Source organism: Sinocyclocheilus rhinocerous, unplaced genomic scaffold (assembly GCF_001515625.1).
Source record: "Sinocyclocheilus rhinocerous isolate Xijiao unplaced genomic scaffold, SAMN03320098_v1.1 scaffold72, whole genome shotgun sequence".
In the NCBI taxonomy this organism is placed as follows: domain Eukaryota; kingdom Metazoa; phylum Chordata; class Actinopteri; order Cypriniformes; family Cyprinidae; genus Sinocyclocheilus; species Sinocyclocheilus rhinocerous.
Window position 1 is genome coordinate 3,600,223 of NW_015628351.1, and position 12,628 is coordinate 3,612,850.

The following is a 12,628-nucleotide window of genomic DNA, read 5'->3' on the forward strand; positions in this document are numbered from 1 at the left end:
AGGTTTCATCATCCCCGAGGAAGAGTGAAATCCATAAAGCGCTTTGGTACTCTAAGTGCCTCTCTGGGCCGAAGCCGTGATCCAGTCCTTGTTCTTCGGGTCTGTTGTGGGACAAAAGTTGGTAGCACCGCTCCCAAGGGGGTAGTCGGACAGTCATGATGGCTACTTCCGCCATGTCTTCTTTTCCTCAATGGACGGTCTGAGCTTGTCATACGATCTTCAGGTGCCTCCAACCCAGACCATCCCAGGAGAACCCCAGACCTCCCTGACGCTGCGTGTTCAGTTCCTCCAGGAGTGTCTAGAGCTCCCCCAGAAATCCGGGTTATGGAGTCACCCTCTCTTTATATCCTGCTGAGGCTCCCCACCCGTTGTCTGGCGCTGCGTGTTCAGCTCCTCTGTACGCAGGATGGGTTGCCCCAACAGTCTGCCGCGGACTTCTGTTACCGAAGGGTCGCTGTTCTCCTTGGTACGGGGCCAGCCGGTCCCGATGCCAAACCACAGTATGACCTCCAGGCTTCTTCCTAACACGATAAATGGACTCTCCAAGCCTCTTCACCACATAACATGGTCCTACCCAGGCACAATCTAATTTAGGCGAGCATCCCTTCTGTCTCTTAGACCCATAGACCCATACAAACTCTCCTGCATTGAAATCACGTCCTGTGCAGTGATGATCATATGCTCGTTTCTGGCATATACCTGCCTGCAGAGCTTGACGACGGGCAAACTCATGGGCTGACTGTAGCTGATCTTGTAACTGATGGGCGTACTCCAACCCAGGTGGTGCATCTGATGCATCTGGTGGGCGACCCATTGGCAAGGAAGATGGGGTTCTCAATTCTCTGCCCAGCATTAGAAGCGCTGGTGTACACCCAGTTGTCTCCTGCACTGCACTCCAAGTAGCAAGCAGAACCAGTGGCAACTGCAGATCCCAGTCCTTTTGATCCCGGCTCACACACAGGGCCAGTTGGGTGGCTAGTGTCCGATTATACAGCTCGACCATCCCATCACTCTGGGGGTGCAAGGGAGTTGTCCTCGTCTTCCGGATGCCGAACTGTCGACAGAACTCAGAGAACAGTTGGGACTCGAAGTTCCTTCCTTGATCGCTATGCACTTCGGTGGGGACCCCAAAGCGAGCAAACATGCCTTCCAGCAGGACCTCTGCCACTGTCTCGGCCTCCTGATTGGGAACAGCATAGGCCTCCACCTCACAACGGCCCATCATAGTTGCCTGCTCGCCCATGACAGTCACAAGGGGAAATCAGGAAGTCTGAAGAACTCTTCTCATCAAGAGCCTGGGATGAATAATAGTGACTGTAGAACCGGTGTCCAGCAAAGCCCGCACTGACTGTCCATCCACTTTGACCTCAATCCGACAGCACTCAACTGGACTAGTCTTCTCAAGAGACGATTCACAGGGAGGTTCAGGAGTGACAGATGGGCCGAGAGTACCTCCCTCTTCTCCGGCCCCTGTCCGTTTCCCGAGGGCTGCATAGATGCTGCCACATCCAGGGCGGTGCACTCCCGATGCAAATGCCCTGCTTTTCCACAGCGCCAGCAAACCACGAGTTCCCTCTGGGATGCATTCGTCTTAACAGTTGGTGACTGAGTCTGCTCCCCAGAGTATGCAGCAAAAACCCTGGGACGGCCAACAACTCCACTGGATCATTCATCCAATATCCTTTCTATAACTTGAGCTTGGTCTAGGGCTTCGTCAAGGCTAGATGGCTGAGCTATTCGTACCTGCTGCCGTAGGTGGTCTGGAGTCAATCCTAGGATGAACGCATCCTGAACCAATGCATCTCTCACGTGTTCGCTGAATTAGGATAACTGCGTTGAGCTAGATGTTGCAGGTCAGCCATAAACACAAAGGCTCCTTCGGTTGCCGGGTGTGCTCCTGAAACAAAGGAGCCCTTTGCAGGTAATAATCCCCATAACAGGTAATAATAGTGAACACATTTATAACAGCCGACAGAAGACGAATTTCAAGTGGAAGTGGATGCGCATGTCTTTCAAAACTAGAGGTGAGGGAATAAGGCAGGTCTGATGGCAACCATAGGAACTTTGTCAGTTTTTGATGCGTCAATCGTGGGAGGAGTATTGTAAGCAAACAGCCTCAATGCCACAATATAATAACATAGTCCCCTCTTGTGGACACTTTATAAACTGCACCCCAACCTAAAGTATTACTGTAAAGATACCACATCTCCCCTTCCTTTTATCTTGGCAGGGGTACTCGTCAAGGCTGTCCCCTGTCACCCCTGCTGTTTAATTTATCATTAGAGCCTTAGGCCTAAGTGATCAGACAATGTCCCACAATAGTTCCAATAAGTTGTATGAATACATCCCATAAAATTTCACTCTATGCTGATGATGTTTTGCTGTATATATCAAACATCACAGATTCGGTTAAGGAATGCTTAAAATTATTTGATACATTTGGTAAACTGTCTGGTTATAAGATTCATTGGAACAAATCCATACTTATGCCCCTTAATTTAGCTGCTAAATCAGAGATTCAGACCTTACTTGTCAGTGACCAGTTTAATTATCTTGGAATTAGAGTTTTTCCTTCATTATCTCACATTTCCAAGTGGAATTATCAGTCTCTTCTGGATAAGATTAAGAGCAATCTGTGTTGGTATCCACTTTGTTTGGCTCTTCATGGAAGGATAGCCACTAATAAGATGAATATACATCCAATGCTAAGTTTTTTATTCTTGGTGTTACCTCTGACACCACCTGCTGGCTATTTTAAAGAGATCAATACCGCAGTATCAAAATTCTTGTGGAATAATAAAAGGCCTAGAATTCGTCTTAAGTCTATGCACCAGCTAAAACCTCATGGTGGCTTATCCCTACCCTATTATTTAGCATTCCAGATGAGACCGCTTAGGACGTGAATAGATGTTGACTCCCCTGCGCCATGCCGGGCCTTAGAAACTAATATTACTTACTCATTGCGTCTACATTATTTACCCTTTAATATCTAAGAAAGCTCTGGAAAAGTTTGGTCCAATTATATACCATTCTATCAAAACCTGGTAAGCAGCAGAAAAGATTATGGGAGCTTCAGATTCTTACAGTGACTACCCTCATTTGGCATAATAATAATATTTGTACTGGTAACAAACCAATCGTTTCCAAATGCTGGGTTGAATGTGGTATTTACACTTTAAAAGACCTGTACAATGATTATGGGCTCAAGTCCTTTCAGATTCTAAAGGATGAATTCTTTCTCCCAGGATTCTCCTTTTTCTTGTACTTAAGATTAAGATCTGTGCTGGAAGCCTACGGATACCCTGGTTGATTAAAATATATCCTGATCCTATGATGAAACTGGATAGATTCTAGTATGGCTTCCAGAGGTTTTGTGAGTGTAATTTATAAATCACTTGTGGTATGACAGTATTTAAACATTCTGACTGAGGGTTTCTGGGAAAGAGAACTTAACACTGTGATTGATTGAGACACTGTCTGGGGGAATTGTTTTGATACCTCAAAAAACCCAGCTCACCAAATGATTCATTATAAGTTAATCTATAAGGCATATGCCACTCCCTGTTTATTATATAAAATGAAAAGAAAGTCTGACCCCTTCTGTCACCTGTGTATGTCAAGGTACATGTATGCATATGTTCTTGGACTGTTCCCGAGCTGTGTTGCTCTGGTCCTTGGTACAGGACTTATTGTTGGATCTTCTGAAGACTCAGAACCATATGGACCCACTGCTTTTTCTCTTGCTGGATGATTCGTCACTGTCATTGTCTGTCAATCAAAAAAGGATTCTGTCTGCTGCTCTTATTGCTGTCAAAAAGGTTATTCTGAAATTGTGGTTTGATCCATCTACCCCAGTTAGGTTTACTTGGATGTCATATGTACTTGCTGAACATTGTCCTTTTGGAGTGTACCACAGCCAAAATACATGGTGCCACCAGAAAGACAATACAATTTTGGTTGGACCTTATTGACACTTTATCAAACCTCTTGAAATCCTGAAATGTACTTGTTATCCTGCTAATGTTGTTTTGTAATATTGTATTTTAAGTCCCCCCCACCCCCCTGTTTTTTAATGTATATGGCCAGATCTCAGGCTCTGCTGTAAATAGTTATAAATCTAAAATGTTTAATAAATAAGGAATCAAAAAATAAATAAATCAATCAAATAAAAAGAATTTTGGTAACCAAACAGTTGTCGGTAGCCATTGACTTTCATAGTATGGAAAAAACTACGGAAGTCAATGGCTACCGTCAACTGTTTGGGTACCCACATTCTTCAAAATATCTATTATGTTCACCAAAATAAAATAAAAAAATCATACAGGTTTGAAATGACATGAGGGTGAGTAAATGATGACAGAATTTACATTTTTGGGTGAACTGTCCCAGCTTATTGCATGAGAACCCTTATTTAATGTAGTCCATTTTTTGGACATGACCCAACTTACCATCTTCATCTACTTCTTCAATGATGGCATCCAGTTCCTCTCTGGATGGATTCTGACCCAGCATCCTCATGACGGTACCCAACTCCTTGGTGCTGATATCACCTCCACCGTCGGTGTCGAACATGTCGAAGGCAGCCTTGAACTCTTTGATTTGAGATGAAATAAAAGGAAAAAAGAAATTGAAAACAGGATGTGAAAAGCTGCATAATAAGATTTTTATCAATTAAAAATTCACCACTTAAAGGCAAGCAGTGTGAATCAAATGTTCTGAATGAGCAAAATCACATAGAGATTGTCAAAGTTCACACACTCACCAGCAATCATGTCCTCACTCAGGAAAGAGCGGGCGTCATTCTGGGCATCAGTGGGCTAATGAAAAAAAGAGATTGCGATATACTAAGAGCCTCATGGGGCATTTACAAATCAGACTGAAAATTTAAAATGACTTTGCTCATTATTTGGAACTGGATAACCTTCACAGGGGGTTCCTAGTCTTGGATTAAGCAAGGAAAATATATTTCCAGGTATATTCATGGCAAACAAAGAGCAGACAAGAACAACTTTATGAAAAGAATTTCCTTTTAAACAGTTCTCTCTGAGTTAAACGTTTTAAAGTAAAAATATGTGGAAAATTTAGTGGCCTCAAAAAGTATTTGGTAAAATAAGTGTTATAATAAATATTAATTATCAAACAGCTTTAGTGTAAAAGTGTAAGATTATCACTGCATTAAATATCAAAATATCAAATCAGATGGAATTTGCAAACAAATGATAGTGCCTTTATCATACATAACATGGCTTGCTATTGCTATTGCTATTTAATGCAATGAAATTAATATTTTATGTATAGACTGAATCTCATAATACTTTATAGGTAACCTGAAGGTGGACACTTAATAATCTAATTAATCCATTTCTTTTATTAATTATATTTTTAGATCTTAGAAAAACAAAACAAAATTAAAAAACGAACATTAAGAAGTATATGGTTATGTATATGCAATAAATAAATAAAATAAATTAAGTAACATCTATTTAGAACTGAAGGAATAATGTCATGACTAATAGCTCCACATCACAAATGGCTGTAGAGAACATGCAGAATTTACTCCACTTTTACCATCCATATGTCCTCAAGTGAAGCAGATTTAATGGGTTTCTAGTGAAGCTATTATTGAAGAGTTAAAAGGAAAGAGCACACAATTATTTGCATAGTGCTACAGCCACAAAAAAAGACAATGTGACAGAAGAATGAAATTGATTTATTTACCTAATGATGACTCTCATATCACACTTCAGTAATAAAGGTGATATAATACTAATAATATAGAAGATTAAAAGGAAATAAGAACAAGTCCTCAAATTGTATTCCAAAAACAATGCATAAACATTTCATGAAATTGTATTTAACATTTTCCCTAAAGAAAGCATGAGATGCGAGAAGCGTACAGTCTCTATATGCCTACTGTACATTGCATTAATGAGTTTCTCCATGAAATGTATTCTGGAACATGTAAGATAAATGTACAAGTACAAGAGATCTGTCAAACAATATGTTCTCACATAGTCCAGAACTGAACACAGTGTTTAAATATAGCTGCAATAGCTCCTACTACATCACAAATATTCTCCATCTCCATACGATTCACTACGATTTGATAGAGAAGGGCACAAAAAGTACCCAGTGACCCTTTTGCCTGTTCTTGCCTTGGTTTTGTGTAAAATGCTATTTAAAACCAACATATATATACAGTGGGTACGGAAAGTATTCAGACCCCCTTAAATTTTTCACTCTTTGTTATATTGCAGCCATTTGCTAAAATCATTTAAGTTAATTTTTTTTCCTCATTAATGTACACACAGCACCCCATATTGACAGAAAAACACAGAATTGTTGACATCTTTGCAGATTTATTAAAAAAGAAAAACTGAAATATAACATGGTCCTAAGTATTCAGACCCTCTGCTGTGACACTCATATATTTAACTCAGGTCCTGTCCATTTCTTCTGATCATCCTTGAGACGGTTCTACACCTTCATTTGAGTCCAACTGTGTTTGATTATACTGATTGGACTTGATTAGGAAAGCCACACACCTGACTATATAAGACCTTACAGCTCACAGTGCATGTCAGAGCAAATGAGAATCATGAGGTCAAAGGAACTGCCTGAAGAGCTCAGAGACAGAATTGTGGCAAGGCACAGATCTGGCCAAGGTTACAAAAAAATTTCTGCTGCACTTAAGGTTCCTAAGAGCACAGTGGCCTCCATAATACTTAAATGGAAGACGTTTGGGACGACCAGAACCCTTCCTAGAGCTGGCCGCCCGGCCAAACTGAGCTATCGGGGGAGAAGAGCCTTGGTGAGAGAGGTAAAGAAGAACCCAAAGATCACTGTGGCTGAGCTCCAGAGATGCAGTCGGGAGATGGGAGAAAGTTGTAGAAAGTCAACCATCACTGCAGCCCGACGGAAGCCTCTCCTCAGTGCAAGACACATGAAAACCCGCATGGAGTTTGCTAAAAAACACCTGAAGGACTCCAAGATGGTGAGAAATAAGATTCTCTGGTCTGATGAGACCAAGATAGAACTTTTTGACCTTAATTCTAAGCGGTATGTGTGGAGAAAACCAGGCACTGCTCATCACCTGTCCAATACAGTCCCAACAGTGAAGCATGGTGGTGGCAGCATCATGCTGTGGGGGTGTTTTTCAGCTGCAGGGACAGGACGACTGGTTGCAATCGAGGGAAAGATGAATGCAGCCAAGTACAGGGATATCCTGGACGAAAACCTTCTCCAGAGTGCTCAGGACCTCAGACTGGGCCAAAGGTTTACCTTCCAACAAGACAATGACCCTAAGCACACAGCTAAAATAACGAAGGAATGGCTTCACAACAACTCTGTGACTGTTCTTGAATGGCCCAGCCAGAGCCCTGACTTAAACCCAATTGAGCATCTCTGGAGAGACCTAAAATTAGCTGTCCACCAACGTTTACCATCCAACCTGACAGAACTGGAGAGGATCTGCAAGGAGGAATGGCAGAGGATCCCCAAATCCAGGTGTGAAAAACTTGTTGCATCTTTCCCAAAAAGACTCATGGCTGTATTAGATCAAAAGGGTGCTTCTACTAAATACTGAGCAAAGGGTCTGAATACTTAGGACCATGTGATATTTCAGTTTTTATTTTTTAATAAATCTGCAAAAATGTCAAAAATTCTGTGTTTTTCTGTCAATATGGGGTGCTGTGTGTACATTAATGAGGAAAAAAAATTAACTTAAATGATTTGAGCAAATGGCTGCAATATAACAAAGAGTGAAAAATGTAAGGGGGTCTGAATACTTTCCGTACCCACTGTATATACAATATACATTCCTCTCATAGAGCCAGAATCATGTTGTTCACATGCACATTCTCAGGAGGAATCACAGAATGACACTGCAAATGTCAAAGGACCATGATAGTCTTAGCACTGTAATCAAACCCTGTACGTTCCCTCTCTTTGATGATGTGGATTACCACATGTATCCAGAAACCACAATCACTAGCAAAGGTAAAGAAGAGAAGTCACTTGTCAATCACTAGAAAACACTCTAAATACTTAACAGTAGTGATGCTTTGAATATTAATTGCACTGTAAATATATTTGCAAAACACTGCAAGCCAAAAAGACTCATGAACTTTAAGCCTTATATTAAACCATGCAGGCTCAATATTGACACATAAAGTTCTACATTCACAATGTGCTTTATGTGTAGCATCTATGCAAACTGGTTTTATTCAAGGAAAATATCATTTCATATGACCGAATCAGCTTGATGTCATTAAGTTAAAATCACCAATTAAACCTGCACATATCCACTTTTTCATTCTCTTCAAGATCTTCTAGAAAATTGTCCAGTCATAAGTATGAATCATATCTAATAATTTCCAGAAATCTTACCATATTGACAGCTTGTTATTGAGATCAAAGTGTATCTGAAAACAATAACAGTCTTCTGTCCAGCAGCCTTACTCCTAAACGTACTCCTCCAGACTCTCCTAATAAGACCTCATATAATTCTCAATCTTCCAGAAAATGGCCAGGATTGGACAAGAAACTCTACAGACTGAACTTGTCAACCAATGTCTGTTCAGACTTAAAAAAGCCCCACCCTTCTTCTTCATCCCTTTCTAATCCAGTGCCACCTCTATGTGCCCTTCATTGCCCCATATTTAGCTGAAGGATGGACAAGTGGTCTCAATGACATTTCCCTGCCAATAAAAAATAAATAAATAAATAAGGAAAGCAACGCAAGGTTATTTAAGCAGTGGATAAACAGATTCCAGAAACAGATGTTGGCTACAATCACTTCCACACCAAGGTTGGATTAGTTCCCTCACCCACATGACTGTGTTTCTTCACCTTATCTGTCAATCTCACCATCTAGCAGTCAGTTTGGCTGATTATCCCTGTCTATACTGTCCATCTCACTTGGATCTGCATCAGATTGATGCATATTAGGAAACAGTGAGTCACAACAAGACAACGAGATTCATGTAAGGCTTCACAGTCAGCTGGTCATTGTATCACCCTGACAGGGTTTATTACACAGCCACACTCTCAAAAAAAGATACAAATCTTTCATTGGGGAGATGCCCTACTAATATGTGCCAGTAGGTAGCAATATGTACAATTTAGGTAGGTGACATAGCCTATTTTGTACCTTTTTTCAGAGTGAGTACTCTCAAAATATACAAATATTTGGACATGAAATATTAAAACTGGTTCATAATGTTACCCATAATCAGTGTTGGGGGTAACACATTACAAGTAACGCGAGTTACGTAATCAGATTACTTTTTAAGTAACTAGTAAAGTAACGCATTACTTTTTTAATTTAGAGGGAAATGTCTGAGTTACTTTTCCAAATAAGTAACGCCAGTTACTTTGTTCCCATGTCTTGACTGACAGCTCTCGTGTTGCCATGTTGAGAGAAATCGGGAGTAAGTACATTGTGCATGCTGTGTGAACATGATTGCTTGCTGTAGTTCTAGACTAAATATGAACATGTATTTACTCATCTCACCTGCACAAAAACAGATTCAGTATTCCTCAAAATGAATAAAAACAGTCAAATGCAAACTCAGAATATTATACAAACCTGCAATAATTAAATATGTTAAATAAAACAAATATAATTTATGTATATAATCCCATTTTATTAACCAATGTCTTTGCTACTGACCTTCAATGATCCACATTTCATTTTTTGTTATTGCTGAATAGTGTTGAACTTTCATGTCCTGCGTCATATTCTTCAAGCAGTTTGTTTGAGCTGCGCCATCTACTGTACAGACATGAATTTACATTTCCTTCAGCCTGAGGCATACTCATTTCACTTTTATTGTGAAAGGGCTTTTACATTTGTAAAAGAAGAACTTTTTTATATTAAAAACAAACAAGCAAGTAATGTAATGCATTACTTTTAAAAGTAACTTTCCCCAACATTGCCCAAAACTACATTAACTTAAAGCTTAAAGTCCTTTAAAACTAAAGTCCTCTGAGCTAATTTTCACTACAAACGATAACAGACGCAAGATGGTGCAAGATGTGTTTGTATGAAACGAGAGCGTACTACATTTGAAGCGGAACGAACATTGCGACTGTAAAAAAAAATATGTTCAGTGTATGAATCACTGCGTCTGAATATGCCTATTTCCTACTATATAGAAGGTGAAAAACATCGTGTGACATGAGTATTATGTCTGAGTTCAAAGTATTTATAAAATAGAAGGTGAAAAGTCCCTGGATGACCTACTACTTGCAAAAATGTTGTATAAGTCTGGATTTCATTCATATGACACATTCATACTATGTAGAATACAAGGGTCACAAAGTTTGTTCCTCAAGAATGTAGTAGTCCTTCATACTCAGACGGTATACTCTCTTCTATATTCTTTAAAATGGAAAGATATCAACCACTGTGGCTCTACCACTAAAGCTTAATTGTTAACTTCATTCTTAAAAATAAAAATTATTTATTGGAATCAATGGTTCCATGAAGAAACTATAACATCCATGGAACCATTCATTGCACAAAAAGTTCTACTTCACACTAATAAAAAGAGGTTCGTTTAAGAACTGAACACTAAAAGTTCAGTTTTTTCTCTCCCCCCCATGTGTCTTGATAACTAATCACATGGTGTCACTGAACTGCTGTCAGAGTTGGACAACAGTCAAACAAACCATTACAATTTTGAATGGACTACAGCTTTCAAGCTTCTAAAAACAACTTCATTCAGTACTATTAAAGCTTTATAAAAGCAGTCCGTCCATATGACTGGAAGTTTCCAGGCTGAACAGGCTGAAGTGGTTATATAACATGAGGGTAGTTATGATAGAAATTTTATTTCCAGGTGAACTGTCCCTTTATGGTTGCATTTCCTACAAGAACAGTGCTGCTTTTTCCCTCTCTACTTTTCTTCGATATGACAGCAGAAGGAGTGACCTTGTCAGACTCTTAAGGCTCGCTGTCATTACCCTTCCATGCCTTATCCGGTTTCTCCTAATAATCCTCTGACTGCTAGAGTTCCGTAGGCTTTGCAAAAATATCTACTCCACGGACAAGTCTTAGCAGATAGTCTTGATCCACATGCTTAACACACCCACACCCATCACTTATAAACACTTGTAACTCAACTTGTAATACAGTAAAATTGAAGTCATGATGTGTAAAGATGTAATAGCCAAATGTAGACTTGTGTCATGGTCTCAGTTAAAGGCAAAATCCTGTCTGAAACAATGCTGCCTTACTTTTGGATATCAGACAAAGATTCATATCTGCTGATAAGAGTAGTAAAGCAACTGGATCTAACACATATGTACACAGAGTATGAGATTTTAAAATGATTAATTAAAAGTGTTCTACTACTCTCAAATTCTCTCTTGAAATTTTTTTCTGAACCTCCTTTTCTATGAAATGACCTTAATTAGCAAAAAATAAAGGTAAGTCTCACTGAACTGTGGCAAGAAAATTAATGAAAGCCAACGTCTTTTCCAGTGAAAGCCGAAGTGTTTTCATTATGGTGCTCTGGTTGTGAGGAAGGCTATCCATTATATAATGAGCATGCAGTTTTCTCCTTATTATCTATATTATTATCAAAATTTGATATATTGAGGGCCAGGTATCAGACACACATTTTTCTATTAAATCAGAAAGAATGAAATGAATTAGAGCCAGATGTGGCCAAAGAAGTAGTCAACGTAGTTGGCAAAGCCATGAGGGGGGAAAAATAACAACTGAAATACGATTCCCACATTCATATGTTCACAAACAGTCCTACATTTTTTCTAATCCCAGATTCTTCAAAATGACCTTAATTAGCCAAATAAAGGTAAGTCTCATTGAGCTCATTCAGGAGCAATGCCTCTGGCAAGAAAAGAAATGAAAGCCACATTCCTTTCCAGTGAAAGCCCACTTATCCTCATTGTAGTGGCCTGGTATGTAAGGAAGGCCATACATTATCTTATGGTCATGCAGTTTTCTTATTACTATCTATATATTATTAACTCAATTTTGACTATTTGATGGCCAGGCATCAGAAACACGTTTTTCTGTGAAATTTGAAAGACGACGACTTAGAGCCAGAAAATACAATTTTAGTCTTTCTACTTTAAAGTTTCACATTTAATTCAATGCAGTACTTTGTGAATTTTTTTGCACTATATATATTCAACATTTCTCACACTATATCACAGTTTATTCACTATCGTTTAGAAAATGGTAATAAAATATGACAAGAACTCAGAGTTAAACTGTGTCAGAACAAATTCATCTTAATAATGTCAGATAACTTTGATAGAAAGGTATGTAATGGATTACAATCAACCAAAAATTATTCAGCTGTTAAATGTAAGTACACAATTAGATAATACCAATTTAGGTCAACCAATTACCAAGCAATGATTAATTTTCTTAAGTCTGTGGAGTAAAAAGGTCACATTAGCAATTAAAGAAAAAACACTTAAGCAAAACAACGGTCAGGTCAAAGTGTCTGAAACATTTCTGATCCCAAATTTTACTGGTAGTCCACTGTATGAAGAACTTTTTGGGTATAATATGTCACAGTTCACTTTAGTTTGCTATCCTCACTTACATAAATGAACTATAGTGTCCTGCACCCACTAGTAAAAAAAATAT

The 12,628-nt window shown here is 39.1% G+C and overlaps 1 protein-coding gene across 2 annotated transcripts in view; it reads right to left on the reverse strand.

Moving 5' to 3' along the window:
• LOC107737591 (troponin C, skeletal muscle) overlaps window positions 1–12,628 on the reverse strand; it is a 26,942-nt gene that overhangs the window by 12,519 nt on the left and 1,795 nt on the right. The window contains exons 1-3 of one of the 2 annotated variants that reach the window (XM_016549143.1): window positions 8,389–8,518; window positions 4,763–4,817; window positions 4,449–4,592 (exon numbers count right to left, since the gene is read on the reverse strand). In XM_016549143.1, the coding sequence (XP_016404629.1) occupies window positions 4,449–4,592; window positions 4,763–4,817; window positions 8,389–8,391 (202 nt within the window). In that variant the 5' untranslated portion in view covers window positions 8,392–8,518. Of the gene's footprint in view, window positions 1–4,448; window positions 4,593–4,762; window positions 4,818–8,388; window positions 8,519–12,628 lie in introns of those variants that run through there. The other variant, XM_016549144.1, reaches the window with a different exon arrangement.